This window comes from Embiotoca jacksoni, unplaced genomic scaffold, assembly GCF_022577435.1.
Source record: "Embiotoca jacksoni isolate LCO1_2020_lvr unplaced genomic scaffold, fEmbJac1.0.p SCAF_23, whole genome shotgun sequence".
Taxonomy (NCBI): Eukaryota; Metazoa; Chordata; class Actinopteri; family Embiotocidae; genus Embiotoca; species Embiotoca jacksoni.
In genome coordinates this window covers 2,079,389-2,094,425 of record NW_027185374.1, presented here as the reverse complement: position 1 = coordinate 2,094,425, position 15,037 = coordinate 2,079,389, and the positions used below count along the sequence as shown (strand labels likewise).

At 42.9% G+C, this 15,037-nt stretch overlaps 2 protein-coding genes across 4 annotated transcripts in view; one reads left to right on the top strand and one right to left on the bottom strand.

Annotated features, from left to right (window-relative positions):
• Positions 1 to 6,925, bottom strand: part of grm1a (glutamate receptor, metabotropic 1a) — a 34,444-nt gene extending 27,519 nt beyond the window's left edge. For both annotated transcript variants that reach the window (XM_069158207.1, XM_069158208.1), the window contains exons 1-3: positions 6,823 to 6,925; positions 5,121 to 5,964; positions 1,930 to 2,179 (exon numbers count right to left, since the gene is read on the bottom strand). In XM_069158207.1, coding sequence (XP_069014308.1) covers positions 1,930 to 2,179; positions 5,121 to 5,838 — 968 coding nt within the window. In that variant the 5' untranslated portion in view covers positions 5,839 to 5,964; positions 6,823 to 6,925. The remainder of the gene's footprint in view (positions 1 to 1,929; positions 2,180 to 5,120; positions 5,965 to 6,822) is intronic.
• Positions 6,926 to 9,868: 2,943 nt separating this feature from the next.
• Positions 9,869 to 14,783, top strand: LOC138203394 (F-box only protein 30-like). Of its 2 annotated transcripts, none has more exons than XM_069158206.1 (3): positions 9,869 to 9,996; positions 12,033 to 14,115; positions 14,375 to 14,783. In XM_069158206.1, exons 2-3 carry the CDS (start codon positions 12,046 to 12,048, stop codon positions 14,564 to 14,566), a joined length of 2,262 nt encoding a protein of 753 aa, XP_069014307.1. In that variant the 5' UTR covers positions 9,869 to 9,996; positions 12,033 to 12,045; the 3' UTR covers positions 14,567 to 14,783. The 2 variants fall into 2 exon arrangements, with proteins under 2 accessions (XP_069014307.1, XP_069014306.1); XM_069158205.1 differs by having other exon boundaries at positions 12,028 to 14,115.
• Positions 14,784 to 15,037: the final 254 nt, after the last annotated feature.

The following is a 15,037-nucleotide window of genomic DNA, read 5'->3' as shown; positions in this document are numbered from 1 at the left end:
TGCAAATGCCGTGAGTAGTTAGTCCCCGGTTCGATTCCCAGCCAACTGGACCTTTACTGCATGTCATTCCCCTGCTCTGTTTCCCTACCATCTCTGTCTGTCTCTACTAATGGTGATCTAATAAAGGCAAAAAATAAAACATCTTTTAAAACAAATCTCACGAAAAGACCAAAAAGAAAAAACTGTGTTCATTTGTGTCTTAATACTTCCCTGCTGTGTCAGTGGTTTTTAGGCCCAAGAAAAATAGTTCTTATGAAAAATTTTAAAAAAGTGGCCAATAATACAGTGCATTGTTCATCCTAAAATAGCCAGACCCCTTTTTAGCTCAGGTCAGTCGAATAGGAACTGATTAAAGAGCGGCAGTCTTTGGCAAGGAGGAATAAGCTGTAGGGGGCCTTGGCTACTCAAATGCTTGGTAATAGTTTCAGTTCATGGTTAGTTTTAACATCCACTTTGTTGCAATTAAAAAAAAAGAAAAAAAACCTGCCGAACTGTACGAGATGCCAATATATTTCACCAAGATGTTTGTATTCCAGTTTCAATAGAAACTGATGAAAGACAATTTCTTCAGTGTAAAACAACTAACATCAACAGTAAGAATCAAAGAGCAGAGGAGTTTGTCTAAACACAACAATTTGTAACTATTTGTAACAGGAGAAGTGTATTAAAACGGACGAGACAACAATCTTTTTTGTTGGCACACAAAATGCAACGCACCGGTGTATCTTTGAACCGTTGTTGTTGTACTGAAATGTAAAACTATCTTTACGGTTATTTTAACATGGAGTTACTGCCTCGACTTATCCTTTTAAACATGTTTGATGATGAACAGAGCTTCTCACTGTTTCAGATTGCTTATTGTCAATAAACCAAAACAAGCCTTTCAGTGTTAATCGCACAATAACATCTCACACGCAATTAACATCCAAATGTGATTTGACCCAAACAGCGTTGAATGGATTCATACGTCCTTTTTATGCAGAACAAAAGGAGTCTTCACGTTTGAAAATGCAGTGGATTATGTGGCAAAATGTTCATATAAGTGAACATACTGTAGAGGTGGAAGATACTGTACTGTCTTATGTCTCTACAGCTCAGAATCTGCGTTGCACTCATGCAGTGTTCAGCACATCTTCATCAAATACAGCTTGGCTTGTCATCCTTAGCTGTCTTATTAATATCCTTTTCATGTAACATACAGCTGACAACTAACCTAGAACAGATGGGTGCCAAACAAAACCTCCTCCCTGTCTGAAATGATGTGGGAAAGATACCGCATGAATGAACTGAAAAGTAGCATCAACTGTGCTGTGACTTTTATTGACAACTGTGAATGTTGCTCGAGGACGATCTCTCACGCTGTAATATGACACTGTATGAGCGTGTGAGACGACTCTAGTTGCCCTTCTCTAATGAATACAGTCAGTCACTGTCACTCAGCACTGACTAACAGACAGAGAAAGCGAGGAAGAGGACAAATATGGAGAGAAAGAGGTGGGGTGAATATCCAATAAGGAGGTGTAATCACAAAGAGAGAGAGAGTTTTATAATTCAATTTGATTTCTCATGTGTACACACAGATATGTACATGCTAATATTTGATTACCATATACGAGATGAGTGGCAATGCCTTAAAAAAAATAATAATAATAATAAGAGCACGAACAGGAAGAGAACGGACCAGAGGCATTGTTTCCCTCTAGTTTTGTGTCTGTGACAGAAATACCAATTATTCATTGCTGGAGAACATTTCTATTCAGTGCTACTGGTATGTGGTCTAATTCTTCTTGGTTGCCTTGGTTACACGCACATCAGGAAGACAACGCAGTATCTCGCAGGCTTCCAGCCTGTTAACCGAGTCAATGCCATCCAGAGAAATGCTCTGAACTGTGAAGTGAAAGGTAAGAAAAGAAAACCACACATCCATACCTGCCAACAAGGAGGAACTCCCCGTTCACCCCCAGTCGCCTCATGGCCATCAGGAGACCTCGGACCGTCATGCCCTCGCAGAAACACACCACGACGCGAGCTTTGGGTAGACGTTCCCGTAATTTCCTGAGAAGCCGATCAAAGTGTTTCTCCCCTGCGTTACTGTAGATCTTGTCCGAGTGGGCAATGCATAAGCCTTCTTGAGAGGCCAGCTCCTTGAAGGCCTCCATGCCACTCTCCCCATAGTTTCCTAGAGGTGGTGAAGAAAATATTGAGAAATCGGCAGGAAAACATTCTGTCCTTGCTGAGATTAAACAACAAAATATTTGTCTGTTCATCCCATTTCTTAAATTAGCCTTCCTTCGTGTACACAGATAATAGAGCGTCTGTGGCATTTTCAGTTATTGTGAGCTGTAAAATACGAGGCATTATTCTCCAATTGGGACACAATCAGCATCTCAGTCATGACAAAGCATTACATGCCTTGTTACTCTAAGAAACGACATTGATGTTATTTAATAGCACAATTAATTGCTTTCAACCATTCATCTCTAAATATTTCAATGTTATGCTTAAAGCACATCTCCCAGCAGTTGTTCCCCGCATCAAGCCCTGACTGAGCTCTGGCCCTGATCCACTGATAATAAGTGTCAGACAGTTTGCTGGCTACTGATTGCAATCAAAGCCAAAAAAAAAAGGGGGTGAAGATGGCTATCCTTGTTTAGCCGCACGCTATCCCAATCAAAAGGCCTGCAAAGCCGTTTTCAGTCTAAATCTTCTGTTTCCATGTGGACTGCAGTGCTTCCCTAATGTGCCACGGTCTGGATTGTTGATGAAGCCCACGGCTCTTTCGTATGAGAACTGGATTACACAGACAATCCAATCGCTCGTGCATGCGGGAACATGTGTTTGGTTGAATGTGCGCGTTGTCAGACAGAAATTAAAAACACCTACACAGAAAAATCTGAGAACATTTGTTGCACGGTTGCCTTGATGAGGCAGGGTTCCCAAGGGTCTCCATGCCACTCTCCCCTTATATGATGAACAACAAATACTCTGTGTGGCGCTGCTTTATAGAGCAATGATGACAGCAGCTGAAACAGGCATCACAGTAATGCATTTACTCTGGTGCACAATGAGCCCATGTGTTGGTTTTCCAACAGTCCTTTGATGATGTTTTCAATTGCCTCATTTCATTCTCTCACTGGTAAATGGAAATAATGATATCCAATTATTTTACTCTTTCCATCTCGGCTGTGAGACAGGTGGGTGGTTGTGCATTAGTTGACAGCCCGTTTGACAATGACCACCAAAACAACCCGCTGTGCGCATTCCCTACCAGACGGATGATAATCGGGACAGGTAATTTATGCAATTTCACAGCCCTAGCTGTTGCTACGGGCAACAAGCTGCATTTATAACTTGTCTAAGGTGGCGGCGAGTGAAAACTCATGAGCTCAAGCCAGTCATGACCACTGTTTAAGAGGCAACGAAAGATAGAGCACAACAAACAAGTGGATTTACATATGACTCTTCAAAGGTCACGAGAAGGTCCGCATCGGGCAAATTAGGATGTGAAGTCTTGGTTGTTAACATTTACTGGGGCTCCAAACTTCTGAGCTGCTGTTCCTTAGAAAACTGAATCTACTTCCAGTGTAAAGGCTTGTATTTACAGAATGTCTGCATGCAAAAGAAAAAAAAAGATTAAATTGCAATTAAAGATTAGAAGTTTAAACATTGAGCTTCACTTTTTATTGGGAAAATATCCTTCTTTTGTCACACTGCAACATATTGAGTAAGTGATGTTGCTTGCAATCAAATTCACCCTCCTCTGACTCGTCTGTCATTACTGCTAAATTATGACTTCAGTCCCAGAGGATCCTCCTGGAGGTGTATGCTGAAGGTCAGACAGCTGATGCCACCTAGTTATGCCTCCAGGTACTGCAGTTCCCTAACTCCCTCTCTTCATCAATCTGATAGCAACGTGTGTCCAAGCCCATCTCCATAACACCGGACTATAATAGGACTTTCCAAAGATGTTTTACACTCCCCATGAGTCCACAGTTCCTCAAGGGGGGGATCCTGGGTAATGTAGCCTGTCAGTCATAATTTGGGTGCACATCACTGACTGTGTGTTTCACTAAGACTTTAATGAAAAGCCATAGACATAATTCATTTCACAGTAATTACTTCGCCTGCCCAACCCGCCTCTCCTTTTTACCTCCCGTCTTCACCGCTGTTGTGCTGTTCGGCCAAACAAATGGGCAAAAAGAGTTCTTGAAAAGAAAGTGAGCACATCGTGGTATGTACTGCTGAATTCTAGGTTGTTGTTTTTTAGACAATGTGATACTAATTTTATTTCATAATTATCCTGAGAAATTTAAGACAGTCATGCCATTATTAATTAATAGAATTAATTTAACATTTCAAAAGGAACACCTACATTTTTAATGCTAATATGGCCCCTCATGTGTTCCCCTTGATATCAACTTCAGAAACTTGCTATGATGACTTCGATAACACAGCCAAGAAGCTCCAGCTTTGGTTCTACAAACTAATGCACATTATAACAAAGTGTCAGGGCAGCAGAAAGAGAAACACTACCTATATTTCTCAATAGAACAAAACACGAGGCCACCCAGTAATTACTCAACATACACCGCATAGCTGAGTTGTTTAAACCACGCACAGGCAGCTCTGTGACGAAGCACAGGAAAGATCCTTTCCTGTAAGTTATACCCACACAACCTTCAAATGCAGTCAATGTCAGTGAAGAGAGACTCAGATATGCACAGGTGTGGATGTGACTGACTGCTCCAAAAAGCCTGAGTGGCAGACTGAGACGGGAACAGGGAAGAGTGACTAAATGTCTTTGACTAGTTCCCCTCAAGAGACAAACATGTAAGTGCACCTGTGAAGCTGCAATTCCAAAAAAAGAAGCTGTGATTAGGTTAGTGTGAATTGTTTAGGAATGAAGGCCAAAAAATGAGCCATGAAGCAGACCCATAAACAATTTTGCATTTGGGCATTTTATCAAATTAATAAATAGGGCAGTAACAGTTTATTATCGTTCCATAGTCAATGAAAAAAAAATACTAAATAATCAGATCACTTTAATCTCACCATATTGTCCACTAACAGACAACATGACAACTGGCAATATTGGTGATTTGATAGTGATGGCCTCTCACCCTCAGTGTGCACTGCAGACACATAGGTCCAGTTGTAGAGCTTGACAATGTCCAGCATGGCCCGGGCCTGGAGGGTGTCTGAAGGAACCACCCTCAGGAAGTACTTGAACAAAGTCTTGTCGCTCAGGTCGATGCTGGTGGCAGAGTAGGCAATCTGCGGGATGTTGAAGAGCTGCAGTAGGTTTTGCACCTGAATAGCCACAGAGCTGGATCCGGGTCCGATCACACCCGCAATGGGTTTCTTGGAGGGCGGTGGCTGGTTGGACGGGGTGCCGTCAATACACCATTTGGACCCGTCCTTATCATCCCGGATGGAGATGAGGGAATCCCGAATAAACTCGATGCTCTGCTCCAGGGCAACAGAGGAGTGCCAGCAGGAGTCCCGGATCTCACAGCCGAGGCTGATGTTGGGGAGCAGGTTGGGGTCTGAGTTGATCCGGTCCAACGTGTGGAACATGGCCTCCACCCTTTGGATGCCATACTGCTCGCGGACGTCCCCGCACTTCCGATCGGCCACTCTCTCCGCAGACGGCTGGTGGTGGACGGAGAAGAGCGCGCCGATGATCACGTCTCCGTCCATGCGAGCCACGGAGCGGGCCGCGGCACGGGGGACCACCGACCGCTCATAGATGTTGCTGCTGTGGGAGAGCACGAAGACGTGAAAGAAGCACGCGGGGAGACACAGGAGAGCGAAGAGACCCATCTTTACGCGTGCCATATTGTGCCTAATCGCGTGAGCAGTGCCAATAGCGCAGGCATATTATCTGCTGTCTGTCAGTACTTCCACGTTCATCCCAACCATGACCCGCTGTGAGCACGACTCCTGGGACGCATCCACGCGCACCTGCAGAAAAACAAGACAAACTGCTGTGACATGGAAGCAGGAGGAATCGAGGCCAGATGTGCCAAACGTTTAAACACGCATGCTCTTTTCCATCAACGCCCTGTCTCACATTCCTTCAGCTGGCAGCAGTCCTCACGCCTCTGTTATCAATCGAGATGCCTTCGAGCAAGGCATTTAACGCACACTTTGATCAGTGGACAGTTGTGGCTGAACAAGGCTGCTGTCTGCACCGCCTCACCGTGCATGTATTTAGCTTCGGTGGAGACCGCCGGTCACTTTAACATTTCTCAGACAATCGTATTTTTTTAAATGTAAATGTATGGGGAGAAGCTGCAGGTGCTGTTCCTGATGTCCATTGAGAAAATCAGGCGGAAACCTGATTTCAGCACCACGGACAGCGCGCTTTCCAAACACGTTACAAGGACGTGTTTGGGACTGTTGCCTGGACTCGTCATACCCTCACACACACATTCTTCACGATTTGACCCAGCTCATTACTAAAAAAAAAAAAAGAAAAGAAAAAAACGACAAAAAACCTTCCCGTAGTCGACACCTAGGCTATTTGAATTCTGCACGAGGAATGGTGCCAGATAAGAATATTTCTGTTCTACATATATTGTATGTTCTCCTTTCTAGCTGTCTGTCGTGCAGCCCATCGCTCGGTTTACAACAACAATAAATACTAATACTAATAATAATAATAATAATAATAATAATAATAATAATACACGCACTAAGCTGTTTTTTTTCCATAGGAAGCAGAGCATGAGTGCTCTATGATATATAATCTTTTTCACTGTTCTGTCCACATTATTCAGATTCGAAGCTGCTTTTTCTGTCTGTTGCATCAAAACTTACCTGAATCCTTGAGACATGTCGCATGCCTTCGTCCGTCTTCTGTAGCGCGTGGTCTTCGGCGATATTACTTGAGTTTCTCTCCCACTCCATTCCCCCTCCTTCCCATCTCTCTCTCTCTCTCTCTCTCTCTTTCTCTCTCTCTCTCTCTCTCTCTCTCTCTCTCTCTCTCTCTTTCTCTCTCTCTCTCTCTCTCTTAACTCGAAACATGAAAATGAAGATCTCTCCGCAACTATCCCATTTTCTTTCTTTTTTTTTTTTCTCAATATGTATGCATATAGCCAAGTCTGCATTACCATGTAAAGATCTGCAATGTTTTAAAGCGAAAATAATAGCCCCAAAAAAAATCCACAGTCACATGCTGTATAATAACCTACATGTTACAAATCATATCAGTTGAGTTTCAGCTTGCTCTGCGGAAATGTCTGTGTTTATTGATATATGTGGTGCACCATTGTTAGGCTGCTGTCGGCTATTTCAATCCAAATATTTCAAGTAACTCAGTGTATCCAGTATGTCGATAATAGTTTCATTTTGAAAGCTAAAGAGAACATGGGATTAGTCATCATGTCTGTCGTTATCCACCATGTGAATTATTCGACAGCTCACTGTAATTGAAGACAGTTATGGATGTTGGACTGACAAAAGGCATCTAATACCTCCACTAGCTGAGTTTACTACAGGCCGCTGGGTTCTATACTACATGAAAAAGATGAGCTCCGGATGTTTTCAGCACCACGAACAGCAGACAACAGACCATCTAGCGCCATCTAGCGTTTGATTGGTTGAAAGTGATCGATGACAGTCAAACATAAGCCAATCAAAGATTTCAGTTTATCCACTCTTGAAGCAGATGAATAAAGCTAAGAGAGATGAACAGTTATGGCATGAGGTCTAGTCTGCCTTGGTGCTCTCTATAAACACCCCTCCCAAAGTTCACCTGCCACTGTGAGCTGCTGTCACTGAATGGAACATCTGAAAAAGCTCCGCTCCCATGTGGCGAAGCGACACTTCACCCCCATGCATTATCATGAGCAAAGCCAGAGCTCCCATCCCGAGGGGCATGTACTTTACGTGGTGGGATCATGTCGTGACTCACGCCAGGCGGTATAAATCACAAATAAACTTATAAAGGAGCTGCTATGTCACTGCCTTTGCTGGTGCCCAGGGCCTCGGGAGCGAGCATCTGAAATTGAACCTGAATAGAAGTGACATGTTTGAGAAGGAGCTGGAGACTACTTGATGCTGCAGCCGCACTTCAGGGCAAAGGGCGACGGCGGTGCTTGTTCTGTTCGAGGGCTGCAGTCTGTGTGGGTTGATCGCAAAAGCAATGACTTCAAACTATAATTTTAGCCTACTTCCTTGTTGCAATATTGTTAGAGAGATGAGTTATAGATCTAAGGATAGGCAATGAATTAAAGGACTGGTGCAAACTAGATGAGGTTTTGAACTCTCTCCCCCAAACGTTTTGTAATATTGATGTCACCATCGATGTTTATATTTTCAAATTAAAAATAAAATTGCATTACTGTTTTATTTCTTCAAAACATAAACGCCATCAATCAATCTGTCGGCAAGTCTATTTTTGTAAGTCCTTGTTTTGTGACACCCGCGGCAACATCTGTCCTTCTCATCAACTCGAGATTGATAACTCTCGTTTTAGAAAATAGACATTTTACAAACAACAGCACACACACACTCTTATATTACTTACTTTGTTGTCTCAAGTATTAAATTAAACCAGTTAGAAACTTGCAAAGCAGGGAGGTGGGTGGATAAATTGAGTTTTGAAGTTTGCAGCACCAGTAGTGGTGAAGTTAAGGCACAAAATGTGGAAAACACCATCTATTTGTGAAAAGGAAATTAGCTTTTTCTGTCACATGGTCTAAATAAAAGTTCCAAAATGTCCTGCACTGATCACATGTTTGCATGACAACATATTGACAACGTACAAGTTAATATCAGCCTGAGAGAAGATCGACACAAATGATTGCATTCTGTTCTTATGCAAAAATCAGCTGCACATATAATTCACCATCCATAATACATGACATCATTTAAAATGGGCAGCAGGCCTAATTTGAAATGAGCTGAGTTTGGACAATGGTGGGGACAGTTTGTGATTTTATTTGCTTTCTTACCTCAAACTTTGAACAGGAAAAGTCATTTCATTTACTGTTTTTAGGCATAATAAACATTTCAGATTTCATTTGACGTAAATCGGGATTGGTCCCACTGTATGTTGTTTTTGTTTTTTTTTTGTTTTTTGCAATGCATCATGACAAGTGTACTCACTACTGCTAAGCCCTGTCTTGTTGATGTGGCCATGAGTCAGCTCCTCCAGCTCCTCGGGTGCTGTTGTGTAGGTGACCCCGACCTCGAAACGTGCCGTCTCCCTCTGCTACCAACAATGAACTGTGCCACAGTCCAACTATTAACACGTCGGGAGGGGGGAGGAGGGTGGGGAGGGAAACAGCGAATCAACAGTGACCTCTTCTGGTTGTTACTGGGTACTGCATGCTATTAAAACATAATTAAAAGGCAAATGTAATCAGTTCCAAAGGTTGTGACTCATAAAACACTGCTATACCGTAACCACCCTGTCACTTCAAGATGACTTAGTAAGTATATTTCGGACTGTTTAAACACATTTTTATTTTTATTTAGGCCTACCAGTCCTCTTCATCCAAACTATAGCCTAGTCAAAATAAAATACACTCTTTTACAAATGTATTTTTCTACCGGTCAGATTTTTACATCTAACTTTCACAATAGTTGTTGTTATTGATGTTGTAAGAGTACAGTAGGGGAAATAGATTAATTATGGTGTAAATTATTACATTTTAGGTAAATTGCTTATTTACAAACGTGGCTTTGTTGTATTGTTTATTCATGAACGTTTTTGTTAAACTGTTTGAAATGATCTATCTACCTGATTTCCCTAACTTTGAATTAAGTATTATTTTTTTTGGACCAGTGTAAAATGCGTGTGTATTTTGGTCAATAAAGTTTTGAAAAAAAAAAAAAAAAAAAAAAAAAAACACGGAACTGTAACTACCTTAGCTGCAGCTGGCTTTCACGAGCAGTTTCTCTGCAGAGGCAACTCCAGTTTTTCATATTTACATTTAACAATCCAACATATCTTCTGACGCGTTTCACTGTCGACGCGACAGCCAGGTAAGAAAGCGCCTCGCCTGATGAACCTGACGACATCTTGTCCAACTGTCTTGTCGTGAAACCGTTCAACTTCCGAGCTAGCCCAGCTGTTGTTAGCCGGCTGAGCCATTGTTACAAAAAAAACAAGTTGATTTGGTAAATAAACAACAGCTGATAAATAAACAACAGCTGACAGCAGGAGGACGTATATAGACTGCTTTACACGGCAAGTTAGATCGTTAGATCTTCTGCTCATCTGTTCTTAGTCAACTTTGACTGTCAGGAACAATAACTAGTTATTAGTATTACTAATTATTATTAAACTAAGTATTATAATAACAGCTTTTCCATTTATTCATACGTTGTTGTCCTAAAGGCTGGAAAAGACACGTGTCATGCCGGCTTGGCAGGAGCGTTATTGAAGGAACATCTCGGCTGCAAAACAGCTGTTTTTGACTGTTTCTGTCCAAAACTGTCGGTTTTTTTTAGGTTAATATATAAAAATAAAAATGTTACACTAACAAGAAATTTTAAACAACTGCATGCTTCATATAAGTCAAACTGCAACTTATCACAGCCAGTTTAACGTCACAAAAGGAGCATGATTTATTTGTCCACATTTAATGCAACTCTTACTTTGTCAGATCGTTTCATGTTTTAATAACTGAATGGCTGCTCTGCTTGTTCTTTGTTGGACAGTAGTGTCCAGTATGGTCAGAATACTCTAAAATCAAATGGTTTTTTTTGTTTTAATGTGCCTTTTTTTTGTGTGTGTGTGCTGTTTTTCAGTCACTTCTCCAGTGTGAACACACCACAGACTCTAAACCTGCTTTGTATTAGAATGTAGTATTCATTTAAGACGTGAAACTGTTGTCAAGTGAGAGAAATGAGGGTTTTTTTTTCCAGCCTCCTCCGTATCAAGCTGGGAAGCTTCCTAATAAGGTGCTTGGATGAGAGCCTTTTGGATGCATCACGTGACTGCAGTCCTCACAGGGTGGCGTGGGGGGGCACTGTTGTTGTGAAGGCTGGAAACATGGCAATACAACCACAGGCAGCTTAGTTTACTTTGTCATTCAGTTTGTTACTGGTATTTGTTTTGTTTATTCATTCAGATTAGGAGACTATTAAACCACAAATGATAAAAAAGATTAAATCAGTTTTAATATTTGAATGTTATTACAAGCCACTCGAATATAACTGATGTCTTGGGTGTATGCAACTCAGCCAATTATGATGTCGCTGCTCTTTTTAAAAGAAGATTTGAAATGATGGCATTTTAAAGGGTAGTCATTCATTTACATGAAATATAAATGCAGTGGATTGTCTGCTGTGTAGAAATTGTAATGCTGCCGTACCATCGCATATCCTGTGATGAGCTGACAAAGGTTTAAGGAGTATTAACGTTTTCTTCCTGTTGTGAGAAAATAAAGGTTTGAGGCACGGAGCTCAGTAAACACAGTGAGATCTGGTGGTTTGCTGTTTTTATAGCAGCCATTCAAGGCTGGACAACAACTCTGGTACAACAACATGCATATTAATAGTTTAATTCTTCCATGTGTGCAATCAAAGGCTTAGAGGGCTACTTCATTATATTTCTATCTTTAATTTAATTTACAATAAATAATTGAAAGATGTGTTCAGAGAGCCCACATGAAATATTTTTGTTGATGAGTGACCTGGTGTGCAGGTCAATGTGGACTTGAGGTCATCCTGGTTTACTCTGTAGCTACATTATGCAACATTTCATGAGTGGCAGTGTGATGTGACTGGAAAATGATGCTCATTGAAATATATTAAAAAAAATTTAGGTCAACATGTTCTTATACTTTATTTCCTTCTATTGTGAATTGCTATATTTCTCCTTGGTTTTCTTTTACGGTATGTTTTAGGCGAGTTGTTGTTTAACACAAGGTCTGACACAATGTATGGAACCTGTTAGCTTCACAGGTGGGAAACAGACTTTAGTGCCTCTTTATCATCTGTAAAGTCTTGTCTTGTTTGTATATTTAATACACTCACCTAATTGGTTTTTTGTTTTTGTTTATTTGGCAGGACAGTGGCTTTTCCACCATGGAGGAGGACCATGTTCACTGTATGTCCTGTTTTAACCGGAGATGCATGGTCAGACCTGAAGCTGGGACTTCTTGTGATCTTATCACCTGTCCTTTGGTGTGTGGGGCTGTATTTCACTCCTGCAAAGGTGATGAGCACCAGCTCCTGTGCTCACTGATGAGGATTCCCTGCCTAAACAGTGGCTACGGCTGCCCCGCCACCCTGGTGCGCAACCAAATGTCTGCACACTTGGAAGTGTGTCCAGCTGGAGTGGTGTGCTGCACTATGGAGTGGAACAGATGGCCGGTGAGCTCCCTGAACTATACCTCCTACGAGAACCTGAGCCGTGGGGTGGAGGAAGTGGAGCAGCTGGACATGGCACTCGCCCTTCAGGACCAGCGAACACTACTGGAGTCCCTCAAGGTGATCGCCATGGCACCTACTGCCCAAGGAGAGCCACTTGTCCCCTTTAGTAAGGAGAAGAGGGCAACACATTCAGCTTTGGCAACCTCTACTCCTGAGGCCTCCACCTGTATTGAGTCACCTTCACAGCTGTCACCCTCACATGAGCCCCAACCGCCCCCACCAGGCTCAGCAAAGGAGAAAATTCTCAGTGGAATTAATGGTTTGAATGAGGAGCACTTCAGCAAACTGTATGAGGCCACAGTTGAGACTGCAAGAAGCTTAGTCGCTGCTTTAGAATTTGTTAGCAGTGCAGGCTCTGGTGAAAGCAGCACAGAGTGTGTCAACAGAGGAGCCGCTATGCAGACAAGACTGATCAGCAATTTAGACCCTCAGAAAGGACCGGAGGACACAACTCTTGAAGCTGCTGATGGTTTGCATAAAAGAGACAACCAGGAGCAAAGTGTTTGTTCGAGCTGTTTGAGTGAAAAAGGAACAGACTTAAAGGTAATGAACACAAACAATGGAACAATGTCAGGAGCAACACAGGCCTGTCTGGAGACCGCCTGTCCTGTTGAGGTCCAAGACAACATGAATGCTGGTGTTCCTCAGGAGCCGGCGACCCCTCAAATGACATCTCCATTTGTCAGCCAGGCTGTGGCACAGAGGGCTGGTCATGTGGTCCTGGAAAACAGAGGGCTTGTTCTTTCAGAAACCCATGGGCCTGAGAGGAAGTTCCATAACTACCAGTTCTTCAGGGGCCAGGCCCAATGTTCATTATCTAACGGACAGATAGGTTTCATGCCAGACAGGCCACTGTATCGATCGCGACCCAAAATGGAGGACAAGGCGGTGGATACCTCGGACCTGGAGCAAGATGAGGACCCAATGGGTCTAGGAGAGATCGATCTGATCACAGCAGCCCTGCTCTTCTGTTTAGAGGAGTCCAGAGAGTGTCGCAGGATCTCCGACACCATCTACGTTGACGGTTACCGTGTTGACTTTGGCACACAGACTTTCACTTTTCCTGCAGCAATCTTGGTAACCAACACCAGAGTGGGTGACATGGCCTCGGCATCTGCCTGTGACCACGCTGCCCCACAGCTCTCCTACCCCAGCCCCTTCCGCACTCTCCGCCTCGGCCTGGTCCTGGAAGCCTTAGAGGTCGAGGCGGTCCCACATAATCGTTACCTGCCTACTAACCCCCGCTACCAGCACATGTTCCCCTTCATCTGTGGTCAGTCATTCCGTCGGGACCAATTTTCTTCCCATTTCACAAACGTCCACGGTGACATCCACGCTGGTCTCAATGGTTGGATGGAGCACCGCTGCCCCCTGGCATATTATGGCTGCACGTTTTCCCAGAGGAAGTTTTACCCGTGTACCCGGGGAGCCAAGGTGGTTCACGACAGGCAACTCAAGTCCTTCGGGGTTCAGCCCTGCCCAAAGATGAAACTTCCAAGTGACTCGCAGTCAAACCAATTAAGTGGGCTTCCCATTGAGATACTGTGGCACATAGCTGGATTCCTGGACAGCTTCAGCTTGTGCCAGCTGTCATTGGTATCGAGAACTATGAGGGAGGTGTGTGCCAGTCTCCTCCAGGGCAGAGGCATAGTGGAGCTGCAGTGGGAGCAAAGACAAAGCCCAGGTGCACATGGCACAGTGTCATGGCAGACCAAAAATAGAGTGAGTAGAAAACTAGTACTATAAAACTACCGAACGGTATGTTGTTGTTTTAAATTCAGAATCGGATATTAAATTGGTTACTTGATGCGTGTGAGCAACATTCAAAATAGCTGATGTTAGCTCTACATTAAATATTACAATATTACATGTACAGTAAAGTCAATGTGGCCATATTGTAACAAGGCTGAAGAAGAGATATTGCCGTGTTGATTTTAATACACAAATGTACGAGCATATTTTTTTTTATTTCCTGTTGCAGGTGTGGAGATTCAGCACTGCCTTCAGCCCTGTGTTGTCGTGGGGTTTCACCGATATCCCCAGCATGTCGGACCATCTCAAAAAGTGCCACTTCAACATCGTGGAGCACAAGACGGAGCCCATTCCCCTTCCTGCCATGTGCACCGCCCGAGACGGCATCCTTCGTCGTGTCCTGCGCCACGTCAACACCTGACCAAACAAGGCCCACCTCCCACAGCTGCATTCAACTCACTCTGTTATCTTGTGGATGTTGCAATCAAAAATGTTTTCTGTTTTGAAATAAATGCACTCTTTCTGTATTACACTAGATTATGAATAAGCCTTAATGAAATGACACCTTACTTACCAGATCTGTTGTGGTTGGCCCCTGTGAAGAGAGAGAGAGAGAGAGAGAGAGAGAGAGAGAGAGAGAGAGAAAAAACAGCATTTAGCTTTGCATGGATTTGTGCTAAAAAAAAAAAAAAATGCTCCATTATTCTGGTAAAATAAAGTATATTTTCTTGAAGACACATATACACATTAGATTTCTATTATTCTAATATGATATTTTAAAAATGTGGATTTGAAATGTTTTCACTATCTTGCCTTTCAGTAGTAGCAATGGGACGAAGCAGACTGTTGGTTAAATTGCATTATTTCTGTGCGTCAGAGGTTTTGCCAGCAC